This window comes from Coregonus lavaretus (assembly GCF_964263955.1).
Source record: "Coregonus lavaretus genome assembly, chromosome: 26".
Taxonomy (NCBI): domain Eukaryota; kingdom Metazoa; phylum Chordata; class Actinopteri; order Salmoniformes; family Salmonidae; genus Coregonus; species Coregonus lavaretus.
In genome coordinates, this window is record NC_140013.1 from 29,161,141 (window position 1) to 29,177,955 (window position 16,815).

Below are 16,815 nucleotides of genomic sequence, written 5' to 3' on the forward strand. Positions count from 1 at the left end.
CCACTGGGACCGTGGCCATTGAGGAATAGGTGAAGCGAGAGCGAGGACTCCTCCCTTCCTTCCGTGCAAAATAAAAAGTGAAGCAGCAGGAGGACGTTATATTATCTATATTCATCACCTGGCCTCATACTCCGACTGTCATTTGTTTATTAACTAAGTCTATTAACTGACTTAATGCTGACTAAGATCAAGAAATGGTCATTAGAAACTGATATAAATGCAAGTATTTAATAACATTGTAAAAGGAATTAATTCCAATATACAAAGCAAAATCATAAGTTACAAGGCATCATTGGTTATAACAAGGCATGATGCGAGAGAGAGAGAGAGAGAGAGAGAGAGAGAGAGAGAGAGAGAGAGAGAGAGAGAGAGAGAGAGAGAGAGAGAGAGAGAGAGAGAGAGAGAGAGAGAGACGCCTGATCCCACCTCCTCCCGCCTGCGTTCGCCTTCACGGACATTGATTACCATTGTTAGAATGGAGAGTCCAATATCTTGTCAGTATATTCCAAAATCTTTGCCATGGCTAGAATCAGAGTCTCTCAGGATAGGTCAGATAGCACTCACTCACCTCCCACAGCTTCCTGGCCAAAGCATCATCCCACCCCTTGGTGCCTACTTCCTGTAGTGCATAGGAAGAGAAGTAGCGTTCACTCAGCGGCTCGATCCCTTCTTGGAGGGCACAGTGCAGAGTGGTCTGGGCTCCCCTCTCAGCATCCATAAAGAAGAGCTTAGTGATGGGCTCCAGAAAGAGCCTCTGCCATAGTTTCAGGTTGCGAGAGCTACTGACCTGGGTGGAGGTTACAGGTGGAGAGCTACTGACCTGGGTGGAGGTTACAGGTGGAGAGCTACTGACCTGGGTGGAGGTTACAGGTGGAGAGCTACTGACCTGGGTGGAGGTTACAGGTGGAGAGCTACTGACCTGGGTAGAGGTTACAGGTGGAGAGCTACTGACCTGGGTGGAGGTTACAGGTGGAGAGCTACTGACCTGGGTGGAGGTTGTAGGTGGAAACCTACTGACCTGGGTGGAGGTTACAGGTGGAGAGCTACTGACCTGGGTGGAGGTTACAGGTGGAGAGGTACTGACCTGGGTGGAGGTTACAGGTGGAGAGGTACTGACCTGGGTGGAGGTTACAGGTGGAGAGGTACTGACCTGGGTGGAGGTTGTAGGTGGAGAGCTACTGACCTGGGTGGAGGTTGTAGGTGGAGACCTACTGGCCTGGGTGGAGGTTACAGGTGGAGAGGTACTGACCTGGGTGGAGGTTACAGGTGGAGAGGTACTGACCTGGGTGGAGGTTGTAGGTGGAGAGCTACTGACCTGGGTGGAGGTTGTAGGTGGAGAGCTACTGACCTGGGTGGAGGTTACAGGTGGAGAGGTACTGACCTGGGTGGAGGTTACAGGTGGAGAGGTACTGACCTGGGTGGAGGTTGTAGGTAGAGAGCTACTGACCTGGGTAGAGGCTGTAGGTGGTGACGCTGGTCCCCTCCAGGCGGTTGGCCAGCTCCCGGGAGAAGAGCACGTTGCACAGCTTGCTGTGACAGTAGGCCCTGAAGTTATGCCAGGTGGACTGGCCTGGCACCAGGTCCTTGTGGGTACCCAGGAGGGCAAAGTCGACAGAGCCTAGCCGGTGTAAGCTGACACATTGACAACTTGAGTCGGACCACACTCCTTCAGCCGGTCCAGCAGCAAGCAGGTCAACAGGAAGTGGCCTAAGCGGTTGACCCCGAACGCCATGCCGAACCCATCATCAGTGTGGCCAGGCCCCAGCATTCCTGAAACAAATCAAATTGTACTGGTCACATGCGCCGAATACAACAGGTATAGAGTTTACCGTGAAATGCTTACTTAAGAGCCCACTCCCAACAATGTAGAGTTAAAAAGTAAGAAAAATATTTGCTAAATAAAAAAAGGAAAAAGTAACACTAAATAACAATAACGAGGCTATTTACAAGGACTACCAGTACCGAGTCAATGTGCAGGGGTATGAGGTAGTCGAGGAAATTGAGGTGACAGACAGTGAGACCAGCGACAGGGAGTTAGGCAACACATAATGGCCAAGTATTTCTGTATTTGTCTTAAAATTAGTGTATTATTTTATCCATAGGGTAAGAAGCAATGTGTCACATTTGATTCAATAGGGTTAATTGAAAAGAGAAAGTGTGTTTTATGTATTTGGAATGAATGTTTACATTCCCTCTCTCTCTGCCATACCTGCATTGTTGATGAGCAGGTCCAGTCTGAGCTCAGTCTTCAGGAACGTTTCAGCAAAGGAGCAAACAGACTTCAGACTCCCCAGATCCAGCTGCATGAACACCACCTCATTGCTACCACTTTCCTATAGAACAGAGGACGAATCAAACGGTGGATTTCCAACACCACACATTTTCACACAGGTTAAACAAATCCCTGATCAGTATGTATTGAGATGCGACTCCACAACCTTATATTTGGATTATTTATATTATCAATAAGGCTACTCTAACCTTTCTGATATCATACACCGCAGCCTCAGCTTTCTGTTTGCTGCGGCAGGCGAGGATGACCCTGGCACCTCTCTTGGCCAAATCTAAAGCAGTAGCCTTTCCAATACCAGTGTTACTCCCTAGTGAACAACAAAACACATTTTAATGTAAAGGTCTTCAGCATGAACGCACTTGAAACATGAGCACACTAAATCAGTCCCCATCACATAGCAAGGCAACAAAATTAGCCTAATTAACCTGTTACAATAGCAGTATTTCCTTTAAGTGTCACAGAGCTCGTGCATCTTGATCCTCTGACAAAGTATCAAATACAACGCAATCCCTACTGCCAGAATAGATAGCAAAACCGACATTATTACAGTACCGAGCGTTGTTTCTGAATTCGGGAAGGTAATTTCGTTTGCAAGCTATCAAAATTCAGCAGGCTAACGTGCTGTATGCTTTGTTTATGTTTTATTACGCCCCCAAGCGCTTCCGGGTATAACTTATTCCTGCTGTACGGAAGTATTCCACCAGATGTCGTTTTTGTAATCTGCATGAAAAATCGCCTCCATATTGAGGGCATACGTTCTAATTCCGCGGTCACCAACTTTTTCTGAGTCAAGATCACTTTCTGAGTCAAAATGAAAGCCGAGATCTACAGCTCAGATTTGTTTTACATTACTTAAAAAACATGCCTATGCAACACTAACCAATTAAAAACTGTTCTGTAGCAATGAGGTTTGTGCAGTAGGCTATAGGCCCAATACATTATCACTAACGTTACATATTGTAATGAAACAGGCAGGGAGCAGGTCTCGAACCCTCAACCTTCTAGCCCTAAGTCTAGCGCGCCATCGACTGTGCCCCAAAAGCATGCTCGCGTGGCAGAGTCGATATCCGCGCTTATAAACCCAGGGTCGTTCCAATATTAACTACACTTGAATTGCCCTGCCAATGTTGTTCTTCTCAGGCCATTTTGAAATGATATTTCAAAAATGTAGGTAGGCCTATATGATCACACTGGTAATATATAATTTGTTGTATTACTTGTGAGGCACAGCTGAGTGAGCATAATAATTAGCTCTTTGCTGTATTCGTTGAGTCTCTCTAGTCATGGTTTTAAAAGTTTTTAAATCTCACATTCTCATTTTTACAGTCTATTGCGCGAGGAAACTGTGCAGACACGGTGATCTGAGCTATCTGATTGGCCAGCCGTAGACGCAGTGTTGCCAACTCCTTAGTAAGGAAAGTAGCTATTGGCTGTCCTAAAAGTCGCTAGAAGTCGCTAAATGATGTAATCACCTAATTTGCATAATTGGCCATGTGCATGTAATCGTGATGGAAGCTGTAGGAGAGAGGAATAACGTCCTGGGAGAGACAAAAAGTGAGTAAAAAACACACTACATTTACATCCCGCCCTGAATGTAAACCAGGGCGGGATCAGCCAGCGGCGGCTTCCCGCATGCGCGATTTATTTGCAGTCTGGAGGTGGAGGGGTGAACATCTCCTGCTCTGACTGCAGCTGGGAGGGACTGCTGCGCAAGGACTGGGCCGCCAGTCAGTCATTTTACTTCTACTTGAGTAAAATGTAATTAAAGTAACTGTACTTCTACTTGAGTAGAATATTTCAGTCGTCTTTCCACCACTGATGACGAGTGAGTGAAAGAGGGAGTTTGTGCAGTGAGTTAGGGAAAGAGTGAGTGAATGAAAGAGTGTGAATGGGTGAGTGAGTGAATGTCAGCCGGTCCCATGGACAAGTAACAAGTAATAGAGGGATGAATGAGGGACTGAATGGTTGAAAAAAGAAGACATGTTTATTTCTAGAGTCTGAAGTATATAGAAGTCTGGCAACTTTATTGCTTATGCACTTTATTTTGTATCGTAAAAAAAAAAAAATCTATACATTTTAATTGCTTTGAATGTTTGTTTTCAAATGTTAATAATTTTACATACAGATGTGCCTTGTTATAACTCATAAAATACTTTCATTCATTGCCTCTTTCTTTTTCAATTGAATGCATGGAAAATATCGTGTCACAACATTCAGGTAATTTGAGCAAAATCAGCTAATTATCAAGGTCAATGTTTATATTTTAAAAGTAACTCAATTAAATGTATTCAGAGGTACTTTTTAAATTAGCTACATTTTACTTGAGTAGTTTTTTTACACCATTCATTTGACTTCTACTTGAGTAAAATTGTATTAAATTAACAGTACTTCTACTTGAGTAAGATATTTTAGTACTCTTTCCACCCCTGGTTTTTTATTCCAATCAACATGATCAAGGCAACAAACCGCATCAGCTCCACTGCCATATCCACATGATCTATAACCACGAGATTACATTATCTAAAATATGAATGGATGCACTGTTCAGTGCTGGCACAATTATTATACAACCAATGAATGCACAACAGCCCCATTGAGGAACATGTACTTTTTCCCATCAGTCTTGAATTGCCCAGTAAGCCTATGCTTCTTCATCCTGTTTGCCACTTCATGATTGAATTGATTCCAACATGCACAGTTTTGGGTGGGTCCTTTAATTATGTTCCAGATATGATATCTACTAGGGCAGAGTGGAACACCCTTAGTAACGTGTGGTAAGAACTTAGAAGTTAATGCACAAGATCAGTCCTATATACTAATCACACATGAGTAAGCACTTTTAGAATGTCTTTGACACTGTTGGTTGATTTAAAGGGCAAGTCCACGCAAAAATCATCTTGCACACTGAGGAGAGCTTGAGTCACAGGGGGAGGCTTTCACGGGAGTCCACACAGATTCTCACTGACTTCCCATAGCTTCTTGGCCACTGCGTCGTCTCTGGCCTTAGGATAGAGGTTCCTGACTGTACAGTTAGAGAAGTAGCGTCCAGAGAGGGGCTCCAGGCCCTCCTGCAGGGCACAGTGCAGGGTGGTCTGAGACCCCGCCACAGTGTTCTTGAAGAACAACATGGAGAAGGGCTTCAACAGCATTAATAATACAGAGTTGGCGTAACGGCCCAGCTCAGTTTCGATTATACCTAGGAGAAAAAGACACAAGGACTAGAGTTGAGTTATCCATCCATAAAACATTTTTTAAAATTATATTTCAGTCATTTAGTAGACACTCTTATCCAAAGCAACTTGCATTAGTGCATTCATCTTAAGATAGCTAGGTGAGACAATAACATATCGCTTAAAGAGGTAGGTTTTTAGACGTTGACGGAAGATGGCCAGGGACTCCGCTGTCCTGACATTAGGGGAAGCTTGTTCCACCATTGGGGTGCCAGGACAGAGAAGAGGGGGAAGATTGTTCCACCATTGGGGTGCCAGGACAGAGAAGAGCTTTGACTGGAACATTAGGCATTTTATTATATTTTACATTCAACCTAGGTAGAACCAACTTGAAAGCTGCAGATACCATTACATTCAAACGTTTTATACAGTCAAATTAAATTGGATGCCTGACTTGGCAGCACTGACCAGGGTGGAGGCTGTAGCAGGTAACGTTTGTGTCCTTCAGTCTCTTGGCCAGCTCATGCGTGAAGAGAACATTACACAGCTTGCTGTTGCAGTAGATGTTAAAGACATCCGTGGCAGACTTGCCAACACCTAACTCCTTGTGAGTGCTCAAGCAGTTGAAATCAATTTTGCCAAAATTATGACCCAAGGACGCCACGTTGACCACTCGACTCGGACCGCAGTCCTTCAGACGGTCCAGAAGCAGGATGGTCAACAGGAAGTGACCGATGTAGTTGACACCAAACATCATCCCCAAGCCGTCTTCTGTGGTGCCCTGCATGTAAATACCTGAGAGGAAACATGGAAACGAGCAATCACTCATCCACAATCACTTCTATGGGAGGTTGATGGGTGTTCAGGGTGCATCTTACAGTGAGGGAAAAAAGTATTTGATCCCCTGCTGATTTTGTACATTTGCCCACTGACAAAGGAATGATCAGTCTATAATTTTAATGGTAGGTTTATTTGAACAGTGAGAGACAGAATAACAACAAAAAAATCCAGAAAAACGCATGTCAAAAATGTTATAAATTGATTTGCATTTTAATGAGGGAAATAAGTATTTGACCCCCTCTCAATCAGAAAGATTTCTGGCTCCCAGGTGTCTTTTATACAGGTAACGAGCTGAGATTAGGAGCACACTCTTAAAGGAAGTGCTCCTAATCTCAGTTTGTTACCTGTATAAAAGACACCTGTCCACAGAAGCAATCAATCAATCAGATTCCAAACTCTCCACCATGGCCAAGACCAAAGAGCTCTACAAGGATGTCAGGGACAAGATTGTAGACCTACACAAGGCTGGAATGGGCTACAAGACCATCGCCAAGCAGCTTGGTGAGAAGGTGACAACAGTTGGTGCGATTATTCGCAAATGGAAGAAACACAAAAGAACTGTCTCCCTCGGCCTGGGGCTCCATGCAATATCTCACCTCGTGGAGTTGCAATGATCATGAGAACGGTGAGGAATCAGCCCAGAACTACACGGGAGGATCTTGTCAGTGATCTCAAGGCAGCTGGGACCATAGTCACCAAGAAAACAATTGGTAACACACTACGCCGTGAAGGACTGAAATCCTGCAGCGCCCGCATGGTCCCCCTGCTCAAGAAAGCACATATACAGGCCCTTCTGAAGTTTGCTAATGAACATCTGAATGATTCAGAGGTGAAAGTGTTGTGGTCAGATGAGACCAAAATCGAGCTCTTTGGCATCAACTCAACTCGCCATGTTTGGAGGAGGAGGAATGCTGCCTATGACCCCAAGAACACCATCCCTACCGTCAAACATGGAGGTGGAAACATTATGCTTTGGGGGTGTTTTTCTGCTAAGGGGACAGAACAACTTCACCGCATCAAAAGGACGATGGACGGCACCATGTACCGTCAAATCTTGGGTGAGAACCTCCTTCCCTCAGCCAGGGCATTGAAAATGGGTCATGGATGGGTATTCCAGCATGACAATGACCCAAAACACATGGCCAAGGCAACAAAGGAGTGGCTCAAGAAGCAGCACATTAAGGTCCTGGAGTGGCCTAGCCAGTCTCCAGACCTTAATCCCATAGAAGATCTGTGGAGGGAGCTGAAGGTTCGAGTTGCCAAATGTCAGGCTCGAATCCTTAATGACTTGGAGAAGATCTGCAAAGAGGAGTGGGACAAAATCCCTCCTGAGATGTGTGAAAACCTGGTGGCCAACTACAAGAAACGTCTGACCTCTGTGATTGCCAACAAGGGTTTTGCCACCAAGTACTAAGTCATGTTTTGCAGAGGGGTCAAATACTTATTTCCCTCATTAAAATGCAAATCAATTTATAACATTTCTGACATGCGTTTTCTGGATTTTGTTGTTGTTATTCTGTCTCTCACTGTTCAAATAAACCTACCATTAAAATTATAGACTTATCATGTCTTTGTCAGTGGGCCAACGTACAAAATCAGCAGGGGATCAAATACTTTTTTTCCCTCACTGTACATGCCCGTCTGAAGTTTGCCAATGAACATCTGAATGATTCAGAGGAGAACTGGGTGAAAGTGTTGTCGTCAGATGAGACCAAAATGGAGCTCTTTGGCATCAACTCAACTCGCCGTGTTTGGAGGAGGAGGAATGCTGCCTATGACCCCAAGAACACCATCCCCACCGTCAAACATGGAGGTGGAAACATTATGCTTTGGGGGTGTTTTTCTGCTAAGGGGACAGGACAACTTCACCGCATCAAAGGGACAATGGACGGGGCCATGTACCGTCAAATCTTGGGTGAGAACCTCCTTCCCTCAGCCAGGGCATTGAAAATGGGTCGTGGATGGGTATACCAGCATGACAATGACCCAAAACACACGGCCAAGGCAACAAAGGAGTGGCTCAAGAAGAAGCACATTAAGGTCCTGGAGTGGCCTAGCCAGTCTCCAGACCTTAATCCCATAGAAAATCTGTGGAGGGAGCTGAAGGTTCGAGTTGCCAAACGTCAGCCTCGAAACCTTAATGACTTGGAGAAGATCTGCAAAGAGGAGTGGGACAAAATCCCTCCTGAGATGTGTGCAAACCTGGTGGCCAACTACAAGAAACGCCTGACCTCTGTGATTGCCAACAAGGGTTTTGCCACCAAGTACTAAGTAATGTTTTGCAGAGGGGTCAAATACTTATTTCCCTCATTAAAATGCAAATCAATTTATAACATTTTTGACATACGTTTTTCTGGATTTTGTTGTTGTTATTCTGTCTCTCACTGTTCAAATAAACCTACCATTAAAATTATAGACTGATCATTTCTTTGTCAATGGGCAAACGTACAAAATCAGCAGGGGATCAAATACTTTTTTCCCTCACTATAATAGTCTTAAGTAGCCTAATCTCCTCACAGCCTTTCCTTCATCCTGCATTGATGCAAAGGAACTGGACAGGTTTATTGGTTTCACCTGTCATGTTAGTGCAAATAAAGGAGAGGGTAGAGGGAAAGGAAGCCTTTTAGGACTATCGAGATACACCCAGAGAGAGAGAGTGGTCCAACAACACCACCTCAAGCCTCCTTTACCTGCATTGTTGATGAGCAGGTCCAATCTGGGCTCAGTCTTTAGGAAGGTTTTAGCAAAGGACCGAACAGACTTCAGACTCCCCAGATCCAGATGCATGAAGACCACCTCATTGCTCCCACTCTCCTACAGGACACACGCATTTCTTTGTTACTCTGTCCCAATTTCATTAAACAATTGATGCCCAGCCATTCATAGATCTAGCATTTTCCAAAATGCCTCTTTTCACTGCGATTTATGAGGGTTGTGAAGTAATAACAAAATCTGCGAATGTAAAGTAGGTCAGAGATTGTTGAACCTCTCCTCACCCTCTTGATGTCAGCGAGGGCGGCCTCTGCTCTCTGTTTGCTGCGGCAGGCCAGGATGACCCTGGCACCTCTCCTGGCCAGATCTAGTGCCGTCATCTTCCCTATGCCTGTGTTACTTCCTGGAGAATTAGTATTAGTATGATTAATGCAATGTAGGGGAGACCGGGGGCAATTGAATTTTTTTATTTTTTATTTTACTCTATTGCTCAGAGACTACTTGAACTATGGCAGTAATGTTTTTATATAAGAACTTACATCAGTCTCCTAATCATTCATACCATTTATAGGTCTGTACATAAAACGGTCGGATTACAATATTGATTTTAATCTGCAAAGTCCGGACGTTACATTTGCCCCCGTGCCAGGGGCAATTGTAACAGTAGCTAGGGAGAAATGTAACACCTAAAAAATAAACCAAATAATTATATTAACTTCAAATGCATTAATGTTTATTAATTATTACATTATAATAGACATACAGTATGTAATGAAGTACATAACCAATATTTACAGTAACACCCGTTTGTGGATGGCCATTCGGTTCCTCTCAAAACATCTGATTGTGCCCAAATTATATCTGTTTACGACATATTTAACACTCTACAGGACCCCAAGGCTATTTAATGTTAGTTTTGTATAATTCATAAAATCCTAAAGTTAAATAACTTTTTTTTTTTCTTCATCATTTGGCTGCTTGGATCATGTTCATTTTAACACTGCGTTACAATTGCCCCCAACCCAGCAGCCGTTACACAAAACCTCATGTGCCTAGCAAGCGACAACAATTGTGACACGTCAATCATGTCAATGTTTATCTAACAGATAATTATGCTAGTTTGAATTCTTGGACATTACTGCTCAGGACACTACAAGAAAAATACAGTTGGTGGAAGAAAAAAAACGTTACCCCTAAAAAATAGTGAGATATTTGCCTGAAACTCTTCAAGCAGCGAGAGCACCTAAATGGGCATGTACTGAGAGAGTTCCATCACTCTAGTTTGTTTCTGTTTGGAGAAATTCAAGTTGTTACAATTGCCCCCGGTCTCCCCTTCAGCTTGCAGCAGAAAGAGTGATTTGTTGAGTTTTACAACCAGGGAAATCGTAAAAAAATAAAATAATAATATACAAAGTCAAATGAATTTAAGAATGCTATATAGATTAAATTATGTATAGGCAAAGAACATTAAATCTACTCAACATTATTACATAACAGTGCCATGAACTTTCCTCCTGTGTCAATGAGGGGAAACACAGGAATCATTGACAAAAACAGGCTCACCTGTTACAATGACAGTTTTCCCATGCAGTTTCACATTGCTCTTGCATATTGCCCCTTTGACAAAGATATTATGAAAAATCATATAGGCTACCACTCCAGCCAAAAGAAGAAACACAGCCATTGAGCTTTCAGATCCTGTGCAGCACTCAGTAAAGAGAATCCATAGAACACACTGCTCACGCCAGAATTCCTTACTGCGCAGTTATTCTCATGGTTACTCTATTGAGCAAAGAGCTCTACTTTCTGTTGATTTCCGAGAAAGCTTAAACCACACCCCCTTGGACTGCACAGGCAAATTGTAGTTTTACTTCCTTCTTTGCTTTATTTGGATTCTTCTACTGAAGCTTCCATGCTCATCTCGCTCTCTCTTTCTTTCTGCAGGGCAGGCATGAGTGCTGCCTTTCAATTCTAATTTAGGATGACAAATAGTTAGGAGGATACTTAGGCAGAAGCTATGAATAGTACAGTTTGAGCCATCATAAAACAATCAAGAGCAAACAAATTATTAACAGTTTAGGTTAATTTACTGTTTTGTAAGAAATATAAATAAAAACATGTCCCTAATTAAATGTCCCATAAATCAATGTTAGGTAAGAAAAAGCAAGCGCTTCATCCATATATTTCTATGTATGTACATTTAAAAAAATCATAATCCAAAAAATTACGGTTTCATTTTGAAAGAACACAGCATATTGGTTAGTAGCTTGCAGTCCAGTTAAAACTGCTGAGTCAGAGTGAGTTTCTTAAGATGATAGCCCACTCAGATTCTCACTGACTTCCCATAGCTTCTTGGCCACTGCGTCGTCTCTGGCCTTAGGATAGAGGTTCCTGACTTTACAGTTGGAGAAGTAGCGTCCAGAGAGGTGCTCCAGGCCCTCCTGCAGGGCACAGTGCAGGGTGGTCTGAGACCCCGCCACAGTGTCCTTGAAGAAGAACATGAAAAAAGGCTTCATCAGCATCATGGCCACCTTGTTGATGTCGCGAGCCAGCTCAGAGTTGATTGCTCCTGAAAAACAAAATAAACACACGCCCCTGTAGGTTAAAACTTTGCATGCCTATACATTTACAGTGGGGGAAAAAAGTATTTAGTCAGCCACCAATTGTGCAAGTACTCCCACTTAAAAAGATGAGAGAGGCCTGTAATTTTCATCATAGGTACACGTCAACTATGACAGACAAATTGAGAAAAAAAATCCAGAAAATGATTTTTTATGAATTTATTTGCAAATTATGGTGGAAAATAAGTATTTGGTCACCTACAAACAAGCAAGATTTCTGGCTCTCACAGACCTGTAACTTCTTCTTTAAGAGGCTCCTCTGTCCTCCACTCGTTACCTGTATTAATGGCACCAGTTTGAACTTGTTATCAGTATAAAAGACACCTGTCCACAACCTCAAACAGTCACACTCCAAACTCCACTATGGCCAAGACCAAAGAGCTGTCAAAGGACACCAGAAACAAAATTGTAGACCTGCACCAGGCTGGGAAGACTGAATCTGCAATAGGTAAGCAGCTTGGTTTGAAGAAATCAACTGTGGGAGAAATTATTAGGAAATGGAAGACATACAAGACCACTGATAATCTCCCTCGATCTGGGGCTCCACGCAAGATCTCACCCCGTGGGGTCAAAATGATCACAAGAACGGTGAGCAAAAATCCCAGAACCACACGGGGGGACCTAGTGAATGACCTGCAGAGAGCTGGGACCAAAGTAACAAAGCCTACCATCAGTAACACACTACGCCGCCAGGGACTCAAATCCTGCAGTGCCAGACGTGTCCCCCTGCTTAAGCCAGTACATGTCCAGGCCCGTCTGAAGTTTGCTAGAGTGCATTTGGATGATCCAGAAGAGGATTGGGAGAATGTCATATGGTCAGATGAAACCAAAATATAACTTTTTGGTAAAAACTCAACTTGTCGTGTTTGGAGGACAAAGAATGCTGAGTTGCATCCAAAGAACACCATACCTACTGTGAAGCATGGGGGTGGAAACATCATGCTTTGGGGCTGTTTTTCTGCAAAGGGACCAGGACGACTGATCCGTGTAAAGGAAAGAATGAATGGGGCCATGTATCGTGAGATTTTGAGTGAAAGCCTCCTTCCATCAGCAAGGGCATTGAAGATGAAACGTGGCTGGGTCTTTCAGCATGACAATGATCTCAAACACACCCCCCGGGCAACGAAGGAGTGGCTTCGTAAGAAGCATTTCAAGGTCCTGGAGTGGCCTAGCCAGTCTCCAGATCTCAACCCCATAGAAAATGTTTGGAGGGAGTTGAAAGTCTGTGTTGCCCAGCGACAGCCCCAAAACATCACTGCTCTAGAGGAGATCTGCATGGAGGAATGGGCATAAATACCAGCAACAGTGTGTGAAAACCTTGTGAAGACTTACAGAAAATGTTTGACCTGTGTCATTGCCAACAAAGGGTATATAACAAAGTATTGAGAAACTTTTGTTATTGACCAAATACTTATTTTCCGCCATAATTTGCAAATAAATTCATTAGAAATCCAACAATGTGATTTTCTGGATTTTTTTTTCTCATTTTGTCTGTCATAGTTGACGTGTACCTATGATGAAAATTACAGGCCTCTCTCATCTTTTTAAGTGGGAGAACTTGCACAATTGGTGGCTGACTAAATACTTTTTTTCCCCACTGTACTATTCAGCCACCTGGGGATGCAAAATAAATACTGCATTTCAACTGATCAATAAAGGACAAGTCCTAATCTATACTTGGGCACAAGCTTTCATACATACTGAGGTGTAGTGTACGGACCTGGGTGGAGGGTGTAGCAGGTAACTTTTGTGCCCTGCAGTCTCTTGGCCAGCTCATGGGTGAAAAGAACATTACACAGCTTGCTGTTGCAGTAGGTGTTGAAGACATCCATGAACGAATCACCAACTCCCACCTCCTTGTGAGTGTTCAAACAGTTGAAGTCAATGGTGCCGAAGTTATGACCCACGGACGCCACGTTGACCACTCGACTCGGACCGCACTTATTCAAACGGTCCAGAAGCAGGTTGGTCAACAGGAAGTGACCGATGTGGTTGACACCAAACATCATCCCCAAGCCGTCCTCTGTGGTGCCTGGCATGTAAATACCTGAGACAAAGGGGAAGTAACTATTTACATTTTGGTTTCCAAAAATGATACCAGCTGCCTCACTTCCAAAATTTCTACACTGGTGTCAGAATTGGGATATTACATGGGTAATATTGGACGGGTGTTACATGTGCCATGGTTGGTGGGCTTGGGTAGTTGAGACAGCAGTCCAGCAAGCTCTTTTGGCTTGAGCATAATGTGTAGCCTACAACACCTGTTCAATCTCTGTGACATGTTCAATCTCTGTGACATGTTCAATCTCTGTACACAGGCTCTTGTGAAACTTCACTAAGCACTAACTTCAAGTCCCTCTGGAAAAGTCTGTACATGACTAAATGAAATGTCATGTCATTATAGTGTCGTATAAGGTTGCGTGTATTGAAAGAAGGTCGTAGCGCTGCTGCAAACAACTAGTACAAGTCACACCTGCATTGTTGATGAGCAGGTCCAATCTGGGCTCAGTCTTTAGGAAATGTTCAGCAAAGGAGCGAACAGACTTCAGACTCCCCAGATCCAGCTGCATGAACACCACCTCATTGCTCCCACTCTCCTACAGGAAACATTTCTATGTTACTGTACTATTTTCATACACACAAATTATAATTGAGAAATCCTAAAACCGCTGCAGAAAAACAAAATGTGACTAGCCATAACCTACTGTCAATTATTATTATATGGTGAATCTCCTCTCACCCTCTTGATGTCAGCGAGCGCGGCTTCTGCTCTCTGTTTGCTGCGGCAGGCCAGGATGACCCTGGCACCTCTCCTGGCCAGATCTAGTGCCGTCATCTTCCCTATGCCTGTGTTACTTCCTGGTGTAAAAAATTATTAAAGAACAATCTTACATGTGAGGGTGAATAATGATATTACTCTTTTTAATTTAGGCAGGTGGGAAGAGCAGAAAACATGCTATTTTCGTCTTTGGTCTTTAAATTCCAACAGTAATGAAATAGGAATGGAAATCACTGAAAAAGCACTTACCAGTTATGATGACAGTTCTCCCATGCAGTTTTGCTTTACTTTTGCAACTCTTTCCTTTAACGACAACACTGTGGTAAATAAATGCAATCCCGACTACCACACCGACAACAAGCAAAAAGGTAGACATCCTTGTCTCTCCTGTGTGAAAACATATTTGCTTTCAAGAGCGTGTGCAAGCTAATTTGTACTCATGGGAGAGCTCCTGTGAAAATATAACACACACCTTATCAGCTACACAATGGTTTGAGTTTATGTGGTGATTGCGCAACTGGATAAACCGGAGTCTCTACTCTCTCAGGGCATGGCCCATGGAACACTTAAAATAGTCAAATCCGAGAAAATTTGTTTTACCATTAGACCTACAGTACCAGTTAAAAGTTTGGACACACCTATTCATTCAAGGGTTTTTCTTTATTTTTACTATTTTCTACATTGTAGAATAATAGTGAAGACATCAAAACTATGAAATAACACATACAGTAAGGGAAAAAAGTATTTGATCCCCTGCTGATTTTGTACGTTTGCCCACTGACAAAGAAATGATCAGTCTATAATTTTAATGGTAGGTTTATTTGAACAGTGAGAGACAGAATAACAACTAAATCCAGAACAACGCATGTCAAAATTTTTATAAATTGATTTGCATTTTAATGAGGGAAATAAGTATTTGACCCCCTCTCAATCAGAAAGATTTCTGGCTCCCAGGTGTCTTTTATACAGGCAACGAGCTGAGATTAGGAGCACACTCTTAAAGGGAGTGCTCCTAATCTCAGTTTGTTACCTGTATAAAAGACACCTGTCCACAGAAGCAATCAATCAATCAGATTCCAAACTCTCCCCCATGGCCAAGACCAAAGAGCTCTCCAAGGATGTCAGGGACAAGATTGTAGACCTACACAAGGCTGGAATGGGCTACAAGACCATCGCCAAGCAGCTTGGTGAGAAGGTGACAACATTTGGTGCGATTATTCGCAAATGGAAGAAACACAAAATAACTGTCAATCTCCCTTGGCCTGGGGCTCCATGCAAGATCTCACCTCGTGGAGTTGCAATGATCATGAGAACGGTGAGGAATCAGCCCAGAACTACACGGGAGGATCTTGTCAATGATCTCAAGGCAGCTGGGACCATAGTCACCAAGAAAACAATTGGTAACACACTACGCCGTGAAGGACTGAAATCCTGCAGCGCCCGCAAGGTCCCCCTGCTCAAGAAAGCACATATACAGGGCCGTCTGAAGTTTGCCAATGAACATCTGAATGATTCAGAGGAGAACTGGGTGAAAGTGTTGTGGTCAGATGAGACCAATATCGAGCTCTTTGGCATCAACTCAACTCGCCGTGTTAGGAGGAGGAGGAATGCTGCCTATGACCCCAAGAACACCATCCCCACCGTCAAACATGGAGGTGGAAACATTATGCTTTGGGGGTGTTTTTCTGCTAAAGGGACAGGACAACTTCACCGCATCAAAGGGACGATGGACAGGGCCATGTACCGTCAAATCTTGGGTGAGAACCTCCTTCCCTCAGCCAGGGCATTGAAAATGGGTCGTGGATGGGTATTCCAGTATGACAATGACCCAAAACACACGGCCAAGGCAATAAAGGAGTGGCTCAAGAAGAAGCACATTAAGGTCCTGGAGTGGCCTAGCCAGTCTCCAGACCTTAATCCCATAGAAAATCTGTGGAGGGAGCTGAAGGTTCGAGTTGCCAAACGTCAGCCTCAAAACCTTAATGACTTGGAGAAGATCTGCAAAGAGGAGTGGGACAAAATCCCTCCTGAGATGTGTGCAAACCTGGTGGCCAACTACAAGAAACGCCTGACCTCTGTGATTGCCAACAAGGGTTTTGCCACCAAGTACTAAGTCAGAGGGGTCAAATACTTATTTCCCTCATTAAAATGCAAATCAATTTATAACATTTTTGACATGCGTTTTTCTGGATTTTTTTGTTGTTATTCTGTCTCTCTTGTTCAAATAAACCTACCATTAAAATTATAGACTGATCATTTCTTTGTCAGTGGGCAAACATTCAAAATCAGCAGGGGATCAAATACTTTTTTCCCTCACTGTATGGAATCATGTAGTAACCCAGAAAAGTGTTAAACAAATCAAAATATATTTTATATGTGAGATTCTTCAAAGTAGCCACC

At 43.4% G+C, this 16,815-nt stretch overlaps 2 protein-coding genes and 1 pseudogene across 3 annotated transcripts; all 3 read right to left on the reverse strand.

The window, feature by feature from the left end:
• Positions 1 to 387: 387 nt before the first annotated feature.
• LOC311101926 (dehydrogenase/reductase SDR family member 13-like) lies at positions 388 to 2,834 on the reverse strand (annotated as a pseudogene). Its single transcript, XR_014615767.1, has 5 exons — positions 2,719 to 2,834; positions 2,482 to 2,600; positions 2,210 to 2,333; positions 1,444 to 1,770; positions 388 to 779 (listed from the first exon to the last, which is right to left on the reverse strand). The product of XR_014615767.1 is annotated as a dehydrogenase/reductase SDR family member 13-like (transcript).
• Positions 2,835 to 4,255: 1,421 nt separating this feature from the next.
• On the reverse strand, positions 4,256 to 10,804 carry LOC311101924 (dehydrogenase/reductase SDR family member 13-like). Its single transcript, XM_084143169.1, has 5 exons — positions 10,579 to 10,804; positions 9,300 to 9,418; positions 8,994 to 9,117; positions 5,932 to 6,258; positions 4,256 to 5,489 (listed from the first exon to the last, which is right to left on the reverse strand). The coding sequence occupies exons 1-5, from the start codon at positions 10,697 to 10,699 to the stop codon at positions 5,230 to 5,232; spliced, it is 951 nt and encodes a 316-aa protein (XP_083999295.1). The 5' UTR covers positions 10,700 to 10,804; the 3' UTR covers positions 4,256 to 5,229.
• A 517-nt stretch (positions 10,805 to 11,321) lies between these two features.
• Positions 11,322 to 14,791, reverse strand: LOC311101925 (dehydrogenase/reductase SDR family member 13-like; the record flags this gene model as incomplete). The annotated part of the gene is made up of 5 exons (XM_084143170.1): positions 11,322 to 11,584; positions 13,357 to 13,683; positions 14,110 to 14,233; positions 14,377 to 14,495; positions 14,665 to 14,791. The coding sequence occupies 5 exons, from the start codon at positions 14,789 to 14,791 to the stop codon at positions 11,322 to 11,324; spliced, it is 960 nt and encodes a 319-aa protein (XP_083999296.1).
• Positions 14,792 to 16,815: the final 2,024 nt, after the last annotated feature.

Excerpts from the sequence above, each read along its gene's own strand:
- LOC311101924 (XM_084143169.1), bottom strand. The coding sequence starts at position 10,699 with ATGGCTGTGTTTCTTCTTTTGGCTGGAGTGGTAGCCTATATGATTTTT. Across the intron at positions 9,419-10,578 it reads GAAAACTGTCATTGTAACAG|GAAGTAACACAGGCATAGGG; the intron begins GTGAGCCTGTTT and ends CTAATTCTCCAG. Across the intron at positions 9,118-9,299 it reads CCCTCGCTGACATCAAGAGG|GAGAGTGGGAGCAATGAGGT; the intron begins GTGAGGAGAGGT and ends TGTGTCCTGTAG.